The 20,179-nt window shown below is 36.5% G+C and overlaps 1 protein-coding gene across 1 annotated transcript in view; it reads right to left on the reverse strand.

Moving 5' to 3' along the window:
- UCHL3 (ubiquitin C-terminal hydrolase L3) overlaps window positions 1–20,179 on the reverse strand; it is a 44,985-nt gene that overhangs the window by 14,891 nt on the left and 9,915 nt on the right. Inside the window, exons 3-7 of the mRNA XM_087759305.1 lie at window positions 19,295–19,396; window positions 17,387–17,515; window positions 13,264–13,420; window positions 12,796–12,881; window positions 11,649–11,696 (exon numbers count right to left, since the gene is read on the reverse strand). Coding sequence (XP_087615431.1) covers window positions 11,649–11,696; window positions 12,796–12,881; window positions 13,264–13,420; window positions 17,387–17,515; window positions 19,295–19,333 — 459 coding nt within the window. The 5' untranslated portion in view covers window positions 19,334–19,396. The remainder of the gene's footprint in view (window positions 1–11,648; window positions 11,697–12,795; window positions 12,882–13,263; window positions 13,421–17,386; window positions 17,516–19,294; window positions 19,397–20,179) is intronic.

A 20,179-nucleotide genomic window follows, 5' to 3' on the forward strand; every position in this document is an offset into this window, starting at 1 on the left:
TGTAACTATATGAAGAAAGAACAACTTAGGAGTGACAATACTTCTAAGAGTCAGAGAAGCTTACAGGAGTTTAATGGCTATTATACTTCATCTGCACTACTGATTGTTTTTTCAAATTCTTCACTTGAAGAACTGATTTAAACATTTTACAGTTAGATAACGTACCAGATGGCTTTAAAAACAATTTATGCTCAGCTTGCCTAAGAAAATTCCAAGACGACAGATAAAACACTGCTCCTAGAAGTCCTCACAGTCCACAGACCTCCCTGTGGAGGGAGGAACCTGTAAGATTAGAACCTGCTGTGGGGCAGAAATTTAAGAGCTTTGCTGACTAAGTTCACGATAAAAGGCAAGACACACTATGTTATGTTTTACAATTTTATAAGTTTCTGCTATCAAAACAGACAAGATTGTTAGTCTTCCTGGAATCTGCAATATAGTAACTGTTTACTTAGAAATAGTTTAAAAAATTAAACTGAAAAACTTGTTGAGGGTAGGAATTTACTCTCTTTGATGCATTCCATTGACTGGAAGCTGTTAAACTGTATACTTTTGCTCTGAAAAAACCCTATCTGTTAGCACGCCTGGTGTAATTACTATGAAACCATTAATAAGACTTTGAACAATACCAAATTTAAGATTTGTTTAAGAGTCCAGTGATGACCAGAAAATCGGAAGTTTTTTTTATAAAGCCTTTTTTACTTTTGTTACCTTTCCTTTACTTTTGTCACAATTCCTCACTTTTACCATTCTTAATGATTGCACTTATTTCTTTGTTTTCTGGCTAATATTGCTAAAATAATTAGAATATATTAAAAACACCCCTTGCCTGAATGTAGTGAGACCAGAAAAGACTTTAAGTTCTCAAAACTGAATTTCTAACCTAGAATGGCATTTAAGGCAACTATTACTAATATTTTAATATTTCTAGGTCAGTATTTGTCTTCATTTTAAATTCCATTCATTGAATCTTTTTATCCTTTATTTCCTGTGCTAGTGGGTCTTCTAGTGAGATCAAGGAAGACAAAGAGAAACTTCCTCCCCACTGAAAATATACTTTTGCATTTGTAAGAGTGAAATTTCAACAGACAGTATATAGGAATTCTGGAAAAGCAAGTTAATACTAGATTATGTCTAATTAACAAGGCTGCAATAGCCATAAAATTCCATGCATTGCTCTAATAATAAGCACAAATTAAACTGTGTCAACTGAAGTTGTTTTCAACTGAATATAAAAAAAATATATTAAAATAGAACTACATGTCAATAATAATATGAAATTAATGTTAAATACGCATCTCAAAGGATACAAAGTCATACATTTCACATTTAATTTAAAATGTGGAAGACATCATAACTTGAGATGCTCTATGCAAACAAGGCTTATTAACAGCTGGAAACTGCAGAGAAGAGAGAATTAGACTAACGTCATAGATAAAAAGATCACAGGAGTGTATTTCTGTGCTGAAAATTGTAGCAAGTAAAGCATCTGAAGTGGTAAAACAAAAACCCTGAAATAGAATGGAATGTTATTGTCATATAAACCAGTAAGCACATTAAGTTTCTGGTTTGTATTGCAAAAAATACATTATAAACAAGTTAAAAGCTTTGTGGAATAGGACCAAAAAAAAAAAAAAGTAGTGCTCAGGCAATTATCATCTGCCCCAATCCAAAATTCATTCCTATATATAGCCGTTATTAAAGCCTAGAGCCATTTAAATCTAAGATCTCAGGGAAACACCTATAAAGTTCCTCAGGCACCAGGAGCTGTGCTTTTACACACACCTAAAAGCGTAGAAGTTTGATAGCTCTGAGTAGGTCATGACTTGGCTCACGCCCAAACCTGTCAGGCTCTAGAAACAGGGATCTGTCTGCTCAGCTTATTTGGGGAACCCAATCCAGCAAAATATCTCAGTCCACGTCTAATGCACTCAAGACCTGACAGAACAAAGCGGCATCTGGTATTGACCATTTCTTTCTAAGAAGAAATATTTATTACTGATTAATTTGCTACGGGTTACACAATTTCATCTATCTGGAAGCTCAAGTTCAGGGCATCCTCTCAGTGGAAAGCTCAATCCTGTGCCACCTTCCTTTAAGGAGGCTTCCCTTTCTATCAGCTGACAAACTATGCTGGGACTGGGGCTTTCTTCTGTCCTCCATTTTGAGGTTGCGTCATGGTGTAGAAAGAAATGGCTAGTTGCACTGGGACAGAGATCACATGAGCTTTAACTGCATACCAACATCACTGGAAACTTGGGAATCAGGAGATACAATACTTTTAATCCTGGTCTTTGTTTCCTATGCACAACCCTGGGATCAGAGGCCCTGCCACACATTCTGCATCTGCTCGGTTGAGGCGGTCCGTGAGTGTGCAGTATCTCCTCCCAACAAACTGTTTGTGGCCTCATTATACAATTCCCGTACAGCAAGCCCTGTAGCAGAGATGGGGGAAGGCTGAAGTGACAAAAAGTGCAACTTTTCCAGCCAAATAGGCAATATAAGAGTTATTATAGCTTTAAGATTCTATTCAGAGAGGATGTACTTAATATCTATCATTTTTTCCCACCACCTTTTGAGGCTTTTTTTGTTTTGCTTAAGTAATTGCTCATTATTGAATTAAACACGATGTTTTAAAGGGTCTGTATTACAGTTCAAAGCGTAATAGCATTTTTCTTCCTTAGAAGTCATTATCCTGAGTGGGTTTTTTACATGCAAATTAAATCTATGCATCACACTGTCTGAAAAGATCCTCTTTCTCCTTCCTTCACAGGTGTTTTTAATCTTTTAACGGTATTTCAAGCCTGTTTTGGTGGCGGTGGTGAAGCCTTGAGAGACATTAAGTTCCTTCAAGCTTTTATAAGAAGACGAGCAGCTAGACAGGGAAGAGGAGCCTGACAAAGGAAGTATTCCACAGAGGCAGAAGCTGCTTCATGAGCTCATCTCCAACAGTACACCACAGAACTGACACGAACGAGACGCATTACGAATATTTCAACTGCAGGAAAAGCCTTGTTCCTAACTAGAACTCCCTTACATGCAACAAAAGCCTGCACAACATGCAGATTCTTCGGAAGTTAAGGTTCATAAACTCCACTCCTCACAGACCTACTTGGTTTGTCAATATTTCAATATATATTAATGCTCATAATTGTAACTGAGACTACAGTTTTTAAACTGAATTGGGCTACATCTGCTAGCTGATCAGCTTCTGCACCAGTACGTTTAATTAGTGTTTCTGCACCTGGTAAAAAGAAAATCTTTACGGTATTCTCCATATCAGTTCAATCCATGATTAAGAATGGACAGTATCCTGAGAGTGTTACTTTGCTACACATACAGCTAAAGACAGAGCTTAAAGGCAAGAAAAATGGTGAGATCAGAGCACCCCAAAAAAATCTTTCCAAAATTAGTGATAATTTCTCTCTCTCTGAAGACCTAAATTTAAGTTCTATGGCCTATGTTAGGCAAAAGTCAAGCTAGATTATCACAATGGCGACTTCTGTGATCAAGAATTAGTGGAATTACAAAAAAGAAAATTCCAAAGGTTAGGGAGCTCTGCAAAACATAAATTAACTAGATTTTTCAAATAGTTTTTCCTCTACAAGATCTTTTTTTTCTTAAAATAAATTGAACAGCACTGTTGCACACCCAATTACCATATTTTTAGAGTGCTTCCTTGAGCAAAGTTGGTTGATGCAACATCAATTCTCTGAGTAGTTTTAGTCCACTATTTAGCTTCAGCCATATTGGTAAAATGTTAGCAGTCTTAAGGATTTTAAATTCTTATTTTTTTTTCCCCCAAATTAGTGGTTGGATAAAGAAAAAAAAGTGAGCCAAATCAGTTTCTCTTTCGCCTGAGGGAAAGAGGTTGAGTGTGAACTCAACCATCACCTCTCATGATCAGCCTGCTCAAATGCCAGTGAGCAAACACGTGGCTAGAGCCCGCTGCTCACTGTCTCTTAAACACATCGGGCAAGAACGGCACTGGAAGTGGTATGGATTGGAGAGATGCCAAAAAAAAAAAAAAAAGGTAAAAAGAAAAAAAACAACTTATGGCAGTAGGTTGGTAGAGTTGTTGGATGCAAAACTGGGGAAACATTTTGTTACTTTCACTTGTTATTTATTTCTTATCTACTTGTTATTTAACTTCATGGGTTGCTTTATGGGTGCGAATATCCTCTATAGTTATGTTTCATCCTAGGAATCAGAGTTCCTTCGTACAGGTTTTATGGTTAAGCATAAGACCCAGAATAACAATTCAGAGCAAAACTGTATTAATACCTTATTGGTTATCTGCTCAGTAGAGTACAGAAATCAGATTGATACATGTCTCTGAAACACTGACACGGTAAATAACAGGGCAATGCAATAAGTCAAATACTAACCAAGTATAATTTCCAAAACATTCCACATGATTCTAGTAAGCTGATTTTTACACTTTTTACTGCGTAGGCTGTAAAAGAGAAAAAGCTATAGCTGACATCTTCAGGCAACATCATTGCCTTTACAGGAGAGCTTACATGCTTGTTCTGTAATGCTAAGCTAAACAAAAATCATCTAAGAAACAGTTATGTAATTGATTTTATATTCTCCCGAGATGCAAATGTTTCTTTACAAGACTACAGATTATTCAGAAGAAACACTGAGGAATATGGGCTATTTAAGAAAAAAATCCCACCATATGTTCTTGGCAGGAGTGAAGGGGAAGCTCCTTTATGTTTCTTCTCTAACAATAAATCGTAATGCCCCAGGGAGCCAGACATCTTTGAAAGTTCAAGTTTTACAGCAGTTGAGAACAGAGTGCATTGACTCTACTTAGTTCTTGCCAATGTTAACGACTGTTACTGTGATCAAAGCCTAACTTAGCGCATTCCAAGCAAGATTATAGTTCTCAAGGCACACTAAACAAGTTTACAGACTGCAGTTTGCAGTTATGGTTTGAGTTAAGGAAGAAATCAAGCTGTGGTAGCTTTTTTAGTGGCTGCCAACTTCAATCCACATTAAAAATATTCCTGATCATAGTTGTGAACAAAAAGTATATCTAAGTATACATACCGATGTGCACAAGTATTTCAGTTTTTTTGTGAAAATCTGAGACCAGTTCTTACTTGTGACTCTTATATTGACAAACACCAATTTTGATTTTCAAAGGCTAATTTTTCCACCATCAATATTTTTGATAGAGGTCTAATGAGGTACAAGAATGTTGTTTTCATTTGAAGTGGCAGCTCAGATGCAGCACCTCAGTCTGCTCAGTTCTGAGCCTCATTTACCCCAAAATACAGTGCTAGCAGCCAAAGCTGTCAGTTGGTAAATAGATGTATGAAGTATACTAAAAAAAAAAACCAAAACAACAAACCCCAAAATAAAACAACAAACAGGAGGAGTTACAGAACTGAAGGCAGTATTTTCTGTGCTCCCAGAAATAGTTGATATATTTTATATTCCAGTTCTGTTTTCTTCTCTCTTCCATAATAACTAGTAACTGAAACACTGTAGGTTAAGCTTCATTTAAGAAAGAGGAAAAAAAAAAAACAAACAGGAATTTGATAGCTCCTAATTTTCTCCTACAAATTTAGGCCATGAACAAAATCAAAAGCACTTATTATTCTCTAACCCATGTCTAACACAGGTATTTCAAGTGGCCATTTCACTTGCGTTAGTTGCTTGATTGAAACATTATTTTGAGCCGTGCTGTAATAACAGTTAAAGAAGCAAACGTCCCAAAGACCACAAATCGCATTCTGCTAAGCAGTAATGCATGAACCATGCTAAAACTCCCCTGTCCAAAAAAATTTCAACCTCAAACACAAAAGTGGCTCCATGTGCCACAAGTACCACAAGACATAGTAAAAAGTTCACTCTATCATTTGAACTTTATAACAAAAAGTGATATGGAAAGCCGTTTGCCAGCAGTTAGTGATACCTTGGTGTTGCAAAACCAGCCTGCCAACTACTTAACACCACAACTATTTGAGTATTTGCTGTCCACAGAAGCAAAAGCTGATCTAAGGCTAGCCTGCTAAGCCTTCTCCTCTCTTCCCAGGAGTGTGCTTCTAACACCTCTGTGCCAGCATTAGCTCCTACAAGGCTATAGGATGAGCTGTTTCAGGAAGCTGTTTGGGAAGCTGATGGAAGACAGAAGATATTGTAGGCAATCTGACAATCCAGAATGATTTCAACAGACACAGACACACACAGCTGACTAAAACTTTAGATACTATTACCAGAATAGTACTTGAACCAGAGTTAAGCATGTCAAAGCCTTTAGAAATGCAGAAATTGAATACAGACTATTCTCTAGATCTAATTCCTTGACTAAAGGCCAATTAATCTTTTTAAAAGTACTTCATATGGTATAGCTTGCCGTTTTCCTTACTGTCGAATCGAGCTGTAATGAAGCACAGTTGCAAAGCAGTGGATATGGATGTCAGTAATACGAGAGCAGAACAAAAATACCTTGCTACTCACATTATTATATTCACATATTAGAAAAGTCATTTATTTCAAGAATCAGCACAGATAATATTTTCTGCCTGGAATAACTTCCCTCAAGCTATCGCAGCATATCAATGTTTAATTGAGTTAAACAGTTTCTAGTGGTTTATTTCTATAACAAGTGTGACTTCACGTTTTCCTCCTTTCCTACTCTCTCAGAAAACTAGACAGTAACTTTTTATTATTAATGAAAATGAGTAGGTAGGATACAAAATAAGTTTCTTCCCCAACTCCGAATTCAAAAGGGCTATTTGCTCTGCAAAAGACTCTAGACCTGGAAGCCTCTCTCATGTAATGACATGTTTTCCTGTTTTCAAAAAGAACTCTCCCCTCAGATTTTCTTATCTGTTACTTGAAAATAGTTACTCTGATTTTTTTGAAAGAAAGCAACCCAAGATAGTAATACAAAAAAAGTTAGATATGAACCTAACCCTGATCAGTGCTATTAATTGATACTTTTCCTCCCTCAGATTTTGCCATACTTCTTAATGATCACCGTAGCTTAGACAGCTAATACGGATGCTCTAGCGTCTAGCATAATGTCTTTTTAATATTTTTGAAGGGTTGTGGGGTTTTGTTTTTGTTTTTATAAGAGGGTATCAGAAATATTAAGATGTGTGGTAGTACAGAGTTTCAGCAGTTCATGAACTGCTGAAGCAGGCACAGGAAGAACAAAAAGAAAAAAAAACAAACGAGAAACAAACAGAAAAACCTCGAACACTGCTCCGTACAAAGCAACAATATAAGGGCCAGCTTAAAAGTGTGTGCAGGTCTGCAAAGAAGCAGGCTATATTTTCCACATCTTCAGACATCCTAGATATTATAAACAAAAGTATGCTCAGCAGAAGACTCAGGAAAGAATAAAGATGATCTTGAGTAGCAACTATTCTAGTCTCAGCAATAGCTGCCTTTCAGGAGCTATCACATAGAAAAGGAGAGCAAGCTGGATCCATGAAGCTTTACTGTAAAGACCTAGATCCTTTTTTTGGCAGCTTTGGATATGAAATACCTGTCACTTGAGAACGTGTAAGCTTCAGCAGCATAAAGTTTAACAGAAAGACTGTTACAAGACTCTTACATTAATTGCCCTCATTATGGTACTGGAACATGGGACCAGACTCAACCTACCCTTGAAACCAACACCATGCTTCTCCTGTGGAATTACTCCCAGATCTTACTGCTTGCTACTAAAGTAATTTTAAACAGACCTACATTTTTTACACATAAAAGTACCCATAGGACTGCTTTATCTATTTATTTGCTTTACTGTAGCAAAAAAGTGAGCCATGGAGCCACAGAACCCAGGAGTCTTAACGCAGAACTTGAATCAAACCTGGACCAAAACTTGGCCTGAAGGATAAGACCAAATTTACAATCCTTTTAATTTGCAAACCTGAAATGAATTAGCAAAATGAAGACTGCTTAAATGTTCTTAATATTTAATCTCCTTAAAAAAAAAACAAAACAAAAAACTTCTCTATTTCTAAGAAAATATTTAAGTTGTTTAATAAAAATTCAGTAAACTTCATTAAAAACCTCACATATTTTAATACAAAAAACCTCCCCAAAATACTCAGTTCTAATCTGCTCTATAGATGGCCTTTAAAAGTTTTAAATACAATACCAAAAGTTATATAAAATGGCTAGGCACACAGCCTTGCCTTTTTTTTTTTTAAACTAGGCAAGCCTGTTAAAGCACCAATCAAGGCAGAGCACTCTATAGCTCTCAGCTTCAATGCATTTGCTTAGCAGTTCATCTTAAAGCTTCATCTATATAGATCACGCATTAATGATAAATTCCAGAAGTAAACTGATCACCGTAACTCTTGTCTTCTCTTCCAGCAGTCACTAACGGGAATGTAGAATCTAGCAGTCCACTAATATTAAGTTATACAAGTAATATCTTGTCAAATACTTTTTTTTTCCAAGTAGAACTCTTCTTCAAAACATAATAAATTAAAAAAAAAAAATCTGATTACAGATTATCCTAAAATAGAAACAAATCCTACCCACCAGACAAGATGAATAGATGGAATACACAGATACTAGAAAGACAGCATTGCTTTACTCTATTACTTCTAACCTTTTATTTCTAGATAGACTTGCTTTATTTCAAGGTTTGAAATACTCACATACATGGAACAGAAACAAATACAGAAAATCCACTAGCATATTGTAAAAATCAAGTAGCCACTAGATGATAAAAAAAGCTTGTGAAGGCTTAGCAAGACTGCCAGGAGCAATCAACAAATAAAGGCTTTACTTCGAAGCATTAAAGGCTGAATCCTCAAACATCTGAGAAACCAGAGCCCAGGAAAAAAAAGTATTATCAGAAGAGAACCTGTCTGTATTCTTTGCTATTTTTAAACCTTCCACATCTCAAGATTCCAGAAAATTTTACTTTTCTCTCAATGGTGTGATGGTGTGTTTGCATGGTGGAAGGGAGAAAATAGAATCTTGAAAGCAGTTACACAGCTTCTTAACCAAATCAGCAAAGCTGTTTGCCATACATCCCCCTTTTGGAAGTTATTGTGTCTAACACAGCTGGGTTTAAGCAACATTTTCAGCAGAATTTGAGTGGACAGTAGTGTGCAATATCTATCTAAGGGACAGAACTACCCACAGAGCAGTTTATTCTTAGGAACCACGCAAGCCAAGTTAATCATCCTAAAAGAGTAGGCCTGCATGTTTTCTTAATCTTTAATTCTGTAGGAGACCTGGAAAGGACTTTTTGCTTGCAAAGCTACAGCATTTACTATCATTAAGCAACCACATAAGCCACTTTATTCAAAGGAACGATTTCTATGCAAAATGCTCTGGCTATTTGGGGGAGGCGGGACCAGGGGGAGAACAAAAACCCAAGAGTCATAGGAAGGCAAACATGTTCCTTTCTGGTGCTCTGAAGATTAGATTCTCAGGAAAGTAATAGTAACAATAATGGATATGCAGGAGGAATGGGATTCTCTTCTCCCGTGCTACAAAGGTGCTAGAAATTATCAACTTCCCTAGCAGGACAAGTCAACATTCTTGTATGACCTGCATATGCTAACTTCAGCGTCTTCAAGGGCATGCTGTTCATCAGTCCCTTCACCACTACATGAAGAGGTATACAGCCACATTTAAAGTGTACCATTGGAGGGAAAAAGACTAGGAGATTAACTCACTCCAACTCTCAATTACGCTTCTCAGCATATTCACGTTTCAGATTTTGTTTTGCTTAAAAAGAATTGTACTTTAAAGTAAAGCAATTCCTCCTGTACAGATGAAAGGGGAGGCCTTCCTGCCAATTTAACAACACTATGGTAGGACAGGATCTTCATGGAATTAGATGTTCCAGTAAGGTAACTTGTTTATTTCTTCCCTCCTTGGTTGATGGATCAGAACTATTCTGAAAAATGGTCCTAGGACATGTATGTATTCAGCCATTGTACTATTTCATCTTTGGAAACAGAAAGACAGGAAGAAGTTATTTTACCAGTCTAAGGAATATGCATATTGAATTACTTCCAGATTCAGTTATGCAAAATGGAATAAAAAATATTTGGCAAGGAAACTACCTATTCAATATTTGTGTTTCGACATGGTTGCTAAGACAATCTTGTAAATTTGTATTATGAAAACAAGTCTTCATCTTTCCATGCAATTATTGATCTGTTGTACAGTGGTTATCTTGATCAGGAAACAAATTAATTTGTGGAAGTTCAAGAAGTTAACTGTCCCTTATTGGGAGATTTCATCATCACTTAGATGCTTCCTGAATCTTTATGAAGACCCTCCGGAACTACATAGCCCTTGCATTTTCTTTCCCAGTCATTCCATGATTTCTGCCAAAAAAATGAACAGACAAACCATTCCCTGGATGAATGTCACAGTACAGCAAAACAATTAAAGAAGTTTTTCTCTTTCACAAGGATCTTAGGAAAAGCTTCAGTCTTCAGCAACTTGTGGGAATAATCTCTATAGCCTCTCTCTTACTGAGCTTGCCAAGAATATCTAGAAAAGGACTCATTTGTAAAGAAAACAGACCAGATTTTTTTTTGAGTCTCTCACTTAGAAAAGGAAGAGAAATATGAATTTGTTCTCATGTTTCTTCTTGAAATACAGAACTTCAATTCATGTAGAGAAAGAGATAAGAAGAAATAGTGGTGGTGTTTGGTTTTTTTTAAAGAAAATATCACAAAGGAAGTTCAGTATCTATAATAGAAATGGTTAAAACAATTCCCTTAATTTTCATTTCCAGATGGTGGGGCAAGAGGGAGCAGAAAGGACTGCTTTGCTTTCTCCTGCATTATTCAGAAGACGCTGCTCAAGCCATAAGAAGAAGGAAAACCTCACCTACTGTACTTCAAAAAAAAAAGCAAGCTGACGAGCCACTGGAGTCACAGCCAAACAAGGGAGGGTTCCTCTCTGTCAAACAAAGCAGTGCTAGCAACAGTCTAATCAATTTTGTTGTTGTGGAACAGATATTGAAATCTGAACTGGAAAGATGGAAACCTGCCTTAGTATGACTCAAGCATAAAAATATTGAATATTAAGTTTATGTTTATTTTAAGGTTTTTTGCTGGGTTTGGGGTTGGGGTTTTTTGGGTTGTTTGGGGCTTTTTTATATCACCCAGTCTGTTGGGGGATAAAAGCTTATAAATACATGTATTAGTGAAAATTTATCTGAATTAGTATTTGTATACAAACAGCACATACACAATTGCAAACAAAGTATTGTACTATTTCTTTTCCTGAAGTAAAACTTTTCAGACTCTCATAAAATGTTTGTTCCACTTGTATGATTACTATGGATCTTACAGTCTTACCTACAAATTCGCAACATCAAAGCCTCAATTTTCATTAAAAGTACTATTACTGGCTGGTTTACTCTGAAATGAAGCTTGAAAAGATCATCCATGTTATATAAAAGCTTAAAAAAACAACCAAACAAAAAAAAAAACCAAAACAAACAAGCTTCAAGTTTGGTGTGTCCCCCTTAACAATGCCACTTTATTTTGTGCCCTGATTTTTGACTAATGACACAATACTGCAAACCAAGCAATTACCTCCATTTCACTGTAAACCTTTAATATATGATTGTTTTCATTTCAATTATATTCAACTCAAAGTAGTTATTAACAAAGATTTTTTTAAAAAAGGAATACCTCAGTCTGACCTTCATGGGCACTGGATTCATGAGTGACACGAATAGCCTAAAATTAAAACATATTTCAATCAGATTTTAAATGAGATACTTTCAGTGTTTTAAGAATCACTCTACGGTCTTCATTTTATCAAATGCCATAGATGCAACTATTTTTGCTCAGTGCTTTTAATAAATAAATAAATGAATAAACAAATAATCTCTACTTCCAAGGATCTCGGAAGACCAATATTTCAGTTTCATCACAGTCAATTGAAATCAAATACCTAACAGTTTGTACTGGCACTTTTACACACGGAAAACACTGCAAGCGTTTTTGTTATGTATCACTTCTTGAGCAGACAAAATACTTTAGATAGAAGCTCTGATCAGACATCTTGCGTCCAACATTTCTACAGAAAATGTCATTGAACCTCTACTGTTTCTGTTTGTTACGACTTCCCTCAGCCACATGTTAACGGATTTATTCCCGAGGGCTTCACAATAAACTTAAATTGAACTCAGACTTGGAAATCATCAAGATTTTCATTTTGAGAGAGGATCATCATTACCATCAGGAGCAACAGCACCGTTCTCCCCTTCCACCACTGGCCAGATGTTTTTGCCGCATCCTTTCAAACAGCACTACCGATCTGGCTAACCACACTATCAGCTAGCTTATCTAATTGTTTGGGGTGGTGGGGGAAGGAGACTACATTTCAGCCAAATCAGCTGTCTGTGTGCCCCGAGCTGTTAAGAGTCAAAGAGAGATGACTAGAAGGCACAACTGAAAGGAGGCAGCAGAAAGACCATCCTTTCAGCAATAGTCCCAGATCAGCTTAAATTGACCATTAAACTGCATCCTGAACCCACCCAAAAGATTATCTGTACATTTCTCATCTATTTCAAAGTCATTTTAAATTAAGCCAGTGAATCAATATGGATGAGGAACATTGACAAAATCCATTCTGCTGACTGAGCTATGGGCAGGCAGGAATACTTTAAACTACCAAAGCAGGGTTTTCTTTGTAGCAACTGTCTGATCACAAGCTCACATGTAAAATCGAATTGTTTAAGTGCTTCACTGGATCAAGTCCTAAGGACAGTACCTGCTCATGCAAGTAATTCTTACACTATTTTAAATAAAAGTAAAAACACATGATACTAACTTCATAAGTTTCTAGATATTTGGCCCTCTCTTCAGGAGTCATAGATAATGAATCTTCTAGGAACTTTTTCAGTGAAGAATTAGTTTCTTAAAAAAACAGAAAAGACATAATTAGAGTCATGCTTTAACTCCAACTTCATTCAAAGCTTACAGAATGCTTATATCCAATGAAAGATTTAAAGACATAATTACATCATATCTTTAAGACACTGAAGGCTGACTGCAAGAGGAATTGCTACCTGCTGCAGTTTGCAACGTTTTGAGCGCTTTCATTTGTGGATTAGTAGGAAATACTGTTTTTATAATTATAGGTAGAAATGCTCTTTGAATAGATTGTCCTTTATAAATGGTTATATTCAGAGAAAATAGTACAAAACATATCCTTCCCTCCATGCCTCCCCGCGGTTCAGGAAAAAAAGGGAAAAGCCAACAAAAAAATCCAACAAACCAACCAAAAAAAAAAACTTACCAAAGTTCATTTTATCTCTGTTGTTTGCAATAGCATGAATTAGCCCAATTGTTCCACAAGCATTGTTAATGGTCTGCTTCATGAAATACACTGATGATTTCACATCTTGCCCCTTAGCTTTTATTCTCTCTTCTTCTTCTGTTCTGAAGGTTTCATACTAGAAGGAAAGTTACAGACATTTCACAAATAGTACAAATAGATACTGGCTATATTATTCAAGTGAAAATAATTTTAAAAAAGCAACAGCTAACTAATAAAAACCAAAACTCAACTTGTAATTTGAAATGCTTAACACGTGTGGTCCGGCAAGGATATGTAAACTTACTCCACTGAAGAGCTCTATATCGTTTCTTAAACCAATGCCTTATCAGTAGCCAAAAAACAGTCATACTTGAAACATCATTTTGAAATACGTGTTATCTAACATAATTTCAAAAATGGTCAAAATATTTCTTTGATCTGAGCACCTGTCGCTGTCTCTCTTCAAGAAAAAGCATTTTAGGGCAGAGGTCTCAAAGTGCTATCAAGCAAACCACAATATTTCAGGTGTTTAATCAGCATGAAGCATTCTTAGAAGTTCCATTTCTACATTTCATTTTTTCCCAAGAATAGAAAATAAGATTTATATACTGCTCATGGCCTCAAAACAGGCCCTTCAAAAGCCATATTCATAAAGTGAATGTTTATTTTCTATAGTAAAAGAAAGAATTTAGTTTGATTGAACAATCTAAATTACTTGTTTTGTAAAGATTATAACTGAATAAAATCCGTTATACTGTGCAATGGTGTGTTGGTTTTGTGGGGTTTTTTAATTGGTTGTGGTTTGTTGGTTCTTTTGGGGTAGGTTTTTTTTGTTTTTTGTTTGTTTGGTTTTTTATTTTAAGATTTTTATCTCAAACAGAAAAAGAATGAAAGAAAACTGCAAATGTTCCAGACAACGCTGTTCTTTCTTCATCCTTTGCCTCTTTTACTAGGTACTTTTGCAGACAAAAAAAATACTGACATAGATGGGCTTTGACAAGCTTGAGAAGTGGGCCTGTGTGAACCTTATGAGGCTCAACAGGGCCATGTGCAAGGTCCTGCACCTGGGTCAGGGCAACCCCCCTATATCAATACAGATTGGGGGATGAAGGGATTGAGAGCAGCCCTGAGGAGAAGAACTTGGGGTTAGATGAAAAGCTGGACATGAGCCGTCAATGTGCTCTTGCAGCCCAGAAAGCCAACCCTATCCTGGGCTGCATCGAAAGAAGCGTGGCCAGCAGGTCGAGGGAGGTGGTTCTGCCCCTCAACTCTGCTCTGGTGAGACCCCACCTCGGGTACTGCGTCCAGCTCTGGAGTCCTCAGCACAGGAGGGACATGGACCTGTTGGAGTGGGTCCAGAGGAGGGCCACAAAAATGATCAGAGGGATGGAACACCTCTCCTATGAGGAAAGGCTGAAAGAGCTGGGGTTGTTCAGCCTGGAGAAGAGAAGGCTGCAGGAAGACCTTACTGTGGCCTTTCAATACTTAAAGGGGGCCTACAAGAAAGATGGGGATAGTCTTTTTAGCAAGGCCTGCTGCGACAGGACAAGGGGCAATGGTGTTAAACTAACGGGCAGATTTAGACTGAACACAAGGAAAAAATTTTTCACGATGAGGGTGGTGAAACACTGGAACGGGCTGCCCAGAGAGGTGGTAGATGCCCCATCCTTGGAAACATTCAAGGCCAGGCTGGATGGGGCTCTGAGCAATCTGATCTAGTTGTAGATGTCCCTGTCCATTGCAGGGGTAGATGGCCTTTAAAGGTCCCTTCCATCCCAAAGTATTCCATGATTCTATGACAAAAGTAAAGTTTGAATGGACAATGTCATCAAGGAACTCTTCCTGAAAACCCATGAGAAATTTCTCTCGGGCTCTATGTACCATCAGTGAGAAACAGAAACAAGAAATTTTTCCAGCATCATGATTCCACGGTTACAGCTTGTCTTAATGTTCTGAATGGTCTAAGTAATAGCAAGAACATTTACAAAGCCTTTTAAATTGACACCATTTATCTACAAGTTAACAGAAAACAGCTTAATTGAGATAAAAATTTCATAGAGCATAATCGGACTACAGTTCAGATAAGAGAAGGTAAACAATATAGCTGCCATTCACTCCCTGCCAACCAAAATGAACTCCATGGCAAAAATAAATATATAAATATTGAGAATACTGAAAATATTATTTTGAGCAAGGGTTAGACCAGATCACCCAAGAGGTCCCTCCTAACCAGAGCTATCCCATGATATGTATTCATTGGACCATGCTCAAAATGCCCAATACTCACAGTATTCACTCTTTCTAGAACCTACAGTGCAGACTAAGAAAGTCATTGACCTTTAAACTGGACAATAACCCCAAGATTATCTGTATGCTAACAAGAGTATCTTGCCCTAAAAGCAAGTTCAAGAAAATTGATATATAGGAAACATGAAAGAAAGGAACTTCTAGGTGGAAGAACAAAGACATGATAGAAAAGTATTTACAAAGGCAGCAAAATGAATTAAGAGGCACACTTTCATAAATGTAGACACAGCCAAGAAACACAAATAAATAATAAATTAAATAAAAGCAGAATATAACAGGCCATATTGAAAGGGAGACTGAAGAGGGGAAAAGTACTCCAGAAATACAAAATAATGCTCAAGAGTCTTCTGGAATTCACACTGAACAACAGAAGCTTCAGAACATTGGGACTTCACATGAAAGATTCAGCCTTCACGTGCTCAGGCTAAACAGTTGATAGAAACACTTGCGTCCCTTATGTTTCTGAAGGATTAACATGCTGGAGAAAATCTCAAATATTTGGCTGGTGGTCAAATTTGATTGATCGATGCAACAGAGCATATGCTGTTTCTCTGGTTCTGTTTGTCACATGCTTCTTCAGGATGAAATCAGATACGCCTTCTGGAACAAAAGGAAGATTCTTCTTTCCCATGGGATGATGCTCCCATAGCATGATCCAAGAAAGGAAGTTTGCACAGGCAGGGAGGCAAAAGAAAAGTGACAGTCACAGAAGGAGCTCAGATGTGTAGCTCAAGCAGCCGGAGAGAAACCACAGCACACAGAAAATGCCTCAGAGGTGACGGAAAGGAAATTTCCTGAAGACAGGTGAAGACAGCTAAGAGTTTGCTTAAATTCAAAACTATCAACGTGTCTGAAATCAAGCCTGAAAAGGACTGCCTGCAGAGCTGTTTTGGAGAAACTAAGAATGTAAAAGTTTATAGGACCTAATGAGTAAGAGGACTGACCTAGTCACTCTTCTCTCTATTTAAACAGGTTTTGTTATAGAAATTAAGCTTTAATAGCTAACTGCTTTGTCCGTATAAACAACGTATTCTTTTTGAGAGACGCATTAAAAGGAAAAAGTTTGGGCAGATTCACCTCAAACTTTTTTGCTGACCTTATCACAATCACATAAGATTTTTATAAATTGAAAGATCCAACATGAATCACACACTTCAACCTACATAACATTTGAAGGAGATATGCAAGATGAATGTCTTCTCTATGTAGAAGCATATGATGACACAAAATAAGCAGACTTGAAGATTTAACCAAATCAAGTATGTCAGTCTAACATAGAGAAAGAAGGGGGGGAATTCTCTTTCATCTTAGAAATATGCCCCATCCGTCCAAGAAGCAAAAGCCATATTGGTACTGATGACTGAACTGAAAGTGGGTTGAAGTGTGGTCAGTGCAACAGTACTCAAAAATTAGTTGCATTTGATATAGTCCTACACCCTACCTCTTACTTTGCTTATGCTATTGTAGCTTTCTGCTAAAAGTAGCAGAACTGAGCCATTTCACAGTACATATTAAAAAAAAAGCCTTAAATTGTCTGTAATAGAAAAGTGAGGCGTATTTCTCTGTGCTTGTACATTAGCTTTTCCCACTCCAACTTGAAATGAAATTGGAAATGTAAGGTTATCAAAAGGTTCTGAAGGAAGCATTTTGTTGTTGTTTTTAATTAAGAAGTCTCTTGAATAAGGTTTGAGTCTCACCTTGATTCTATTATGACACCAAAGTACAAGATTCAAACTGTTCATTCCCATTTCATTTACAACAAAAGTGATTAGCCGATTATTAAATAAACATTTACCTTTTCTGTTATTGGAAAGAGAAGTAGCACTGCACAGACAGGTCTTGGCACCATGCTAAGCAGTTCTGGTTCCATACCATAAACATCTACAAATTGCCAGTCAGGATGTATACCTAACTGCTTGAGAAACTGGAAAAGAAAAAAAACAGAATAATATTAAATGAATACGCTCATATACCTATCTTTTTAGAAGCATAACAGAGTATTTACAATGTGAAACACATTGCAACAATCCATACTTTCCAAAATTTAAGGAGAATAAAGGAGATTAAAGTGTTAATAAATAAGGCTAAAGATGACACAAAAAAATCCCCATGTTTTATTTATTTAAAAAGCTTTATGAAAGGGAAGCGAAAACACTCCCAGCACTCTTTACTAAAGCATTAAAGCATTTCAGCCATTTTGAAAGTGTTTTGTCACAAAATAGAAAAGTACTGAATATTCACTTTAACTAGAAATCATGGATCAGAGCACATATGAATAACCTTATGATATTATTTGACTCCATGAGAACTTCAGAGTACCTGACACCAGTGCTCACATTGGAGCTGCTGGGTTTCAGCAATTAAAAAAAATTGTGATCTTCAATGGCCTTTTGAGCAGAGACACAAGATACTTATTTTAGAAGATGTACCTTTTAAGATGTTCTTTTCCATAAAAAATCCTTTCAAACTATGCTCAAGTAACGTATTTTGAAGTAGACAAAGATTAAGTGCCAGACAATAATCACTAATCTTCAAGTAATTCTCAGTTGCTTCTTCAGAACTTCTGAACGGCATCTAAGCCAAAGGCTTTCTGATCATCTTCCCCATACTACAGCTATATGTCACAATATAAAAAGTTATTTTGGATCGTTTACCTAACATTAAGCCATTTAATAAGGAAAGAGAGACTGTAGCACCTACTAAGCTTTGGCAACCTTAGCCTACAACTGGGTGCTCACTTTTTAATCAGATATTCTTCTTTCACTCAGATAAGTTATGTACCACAACAACAGTTGCAGAATTAATAACTACATATGATCTAAACCAATTTGAAATATTTGTGTTATCAGAGTCTAGAAGAACCTAACTGAACTCAGAAACTATTGTTACTATACACACACTGTCCATTCATAATTACAAGAAAAAGCTAACCGTACACTGTGGCATACACAAATCCTACTTTGAAACACTACTTCTACTGGTAAAAGAAATGGATTTTGGAGAAAAACCTATAGATGTGGGAAACTGGTGTATTTTCCAAAAAGTTAACATTTCACAACTTAGTGTATTTCTGCTGGAAAAAACATATTCTATAGGAAAATCTTATGCAGTCACCTGGGGCTCTCGAGTTTAATATAAGGGAAGCCTGCTGATAAACAGCTGCAAATTTAAATGCCTGAAAAAACACGCAGCAAGTAATATTCCTCTGTCCTCTCTAATGGAAAAAACAATGAACTCCTAAAGCATTTCTTTACCCAGCTCTCAACAAAATTCAACTCTGCAGTTCCCAATACTGTTCCCAAAAGTGATACTGTAAAAGACCAGTGTAATTTGTCCATTATCTTTCTTAGAGAAGAAAGATTACTTTAAAAGCTTTATCATACTTCCTGCCCAATGCTATTTGAGGAAATCTATTTATTGATATATTTGCAGTAAAGATGCTTAAGAATCACACAAGATGATAAGCCTAAATGAAAGGCATGACTCTCTCTTCTTTCCATAATCCACCTAGTGAGCAGGTTTACACATATGCACAAGAATTCATTAACAGTTATGCCATGTTTGAGTAGATTCATACCTAAATAGATGTAACTAAGAAATACCCAAAATGAATATTTTATTAAAACAAAACACGAGAACATGCAACAAAATACAAGTGTCTTCGTCTAACATGAGATCGCTTCAAATACCAGTTTCAACTTACATTGGGCAAGAGGCAAGGTGGTTGTCTTTCAGGAGACATAGCCAAGGGGCTGACTCTCAATATTTAGAGATATAAAGGAGACAGTTTCTACAAAGGCTGAACCTATGGACAAGTATTTATAAAGAGTAAGGAAGATTTTTACCAGTAACACTTAGGAATATCTTCTACAAAGGGGCAAAACAATAGAAAATACACATACCCTTAAGTTTATTAAGAGAATGAAGCTGCAGTTTGCAGACAGCGTTTTGAGGGGGTGGGGAAGAAAACAAAAAACAAAAAACCCCACAAGTTACCATTTTAAATGCATTATTTTCTTTCCATTTCACACTGCAAGACATGACACCAAAACCAAGGGCAAGTAAAGGCGATGTAAGTTTGAAAAAAGTTTAAAGAGTATCTTGGAAAAATTAATATGGCTTTCTGTGTATCTACAGTAATAATGTATACAGTTTACAGAGCTCAGTATTTGATTCTGGCTGCATTGCAAAATATGGAGATTTTCTTTTCATAAGGCCACGTAAACACTTTTCCCCATTTTTCTCTTTTTCTTACACCACTGACTAATAATGAAAAACATGGATTGACCATAAATTCAAAGAGGAAAAGGGGGACTGGGGGGGTGGGAATTAAAGTGTCTTTATCAAGCTCTTAAGGAAATTTTGTTCCCTGATGTAGATGTTTGTGGGACTGGGCACAAGTCATAATTAAGGCTTTGCAGAAACTACCCTTTTTGACTATTTTAAAAAACAAGGTAGTTTTGAAGACATACAATAAGAAAATTCACTCAGAAGACTGCTTATGTAATACCCCAAGCTCTTTTGGTTCTGTACCACCTTTAACTGTTGCCAAGATTGGGAAGAAGGCCAAATTATTATCTTTTAATGA

This window comes from Nipponia nippon, unplaced genomic scaffold (genome assembly GCF_047370975.1).
Source record: "Nipponia nippon isolate SJK-2023a ecotype South Korea unplaced genomic scaffold, ASM4737097v1 scaffold_2, whole genome shotgun sequence".
Taxonomy (NCBI): domain Eukaryota; kingdom Metazoa; phylum Chordata; class Aves; order Pelecaniformes; family Threskiornithidae; genus Nipponia; species Nipponia nippon.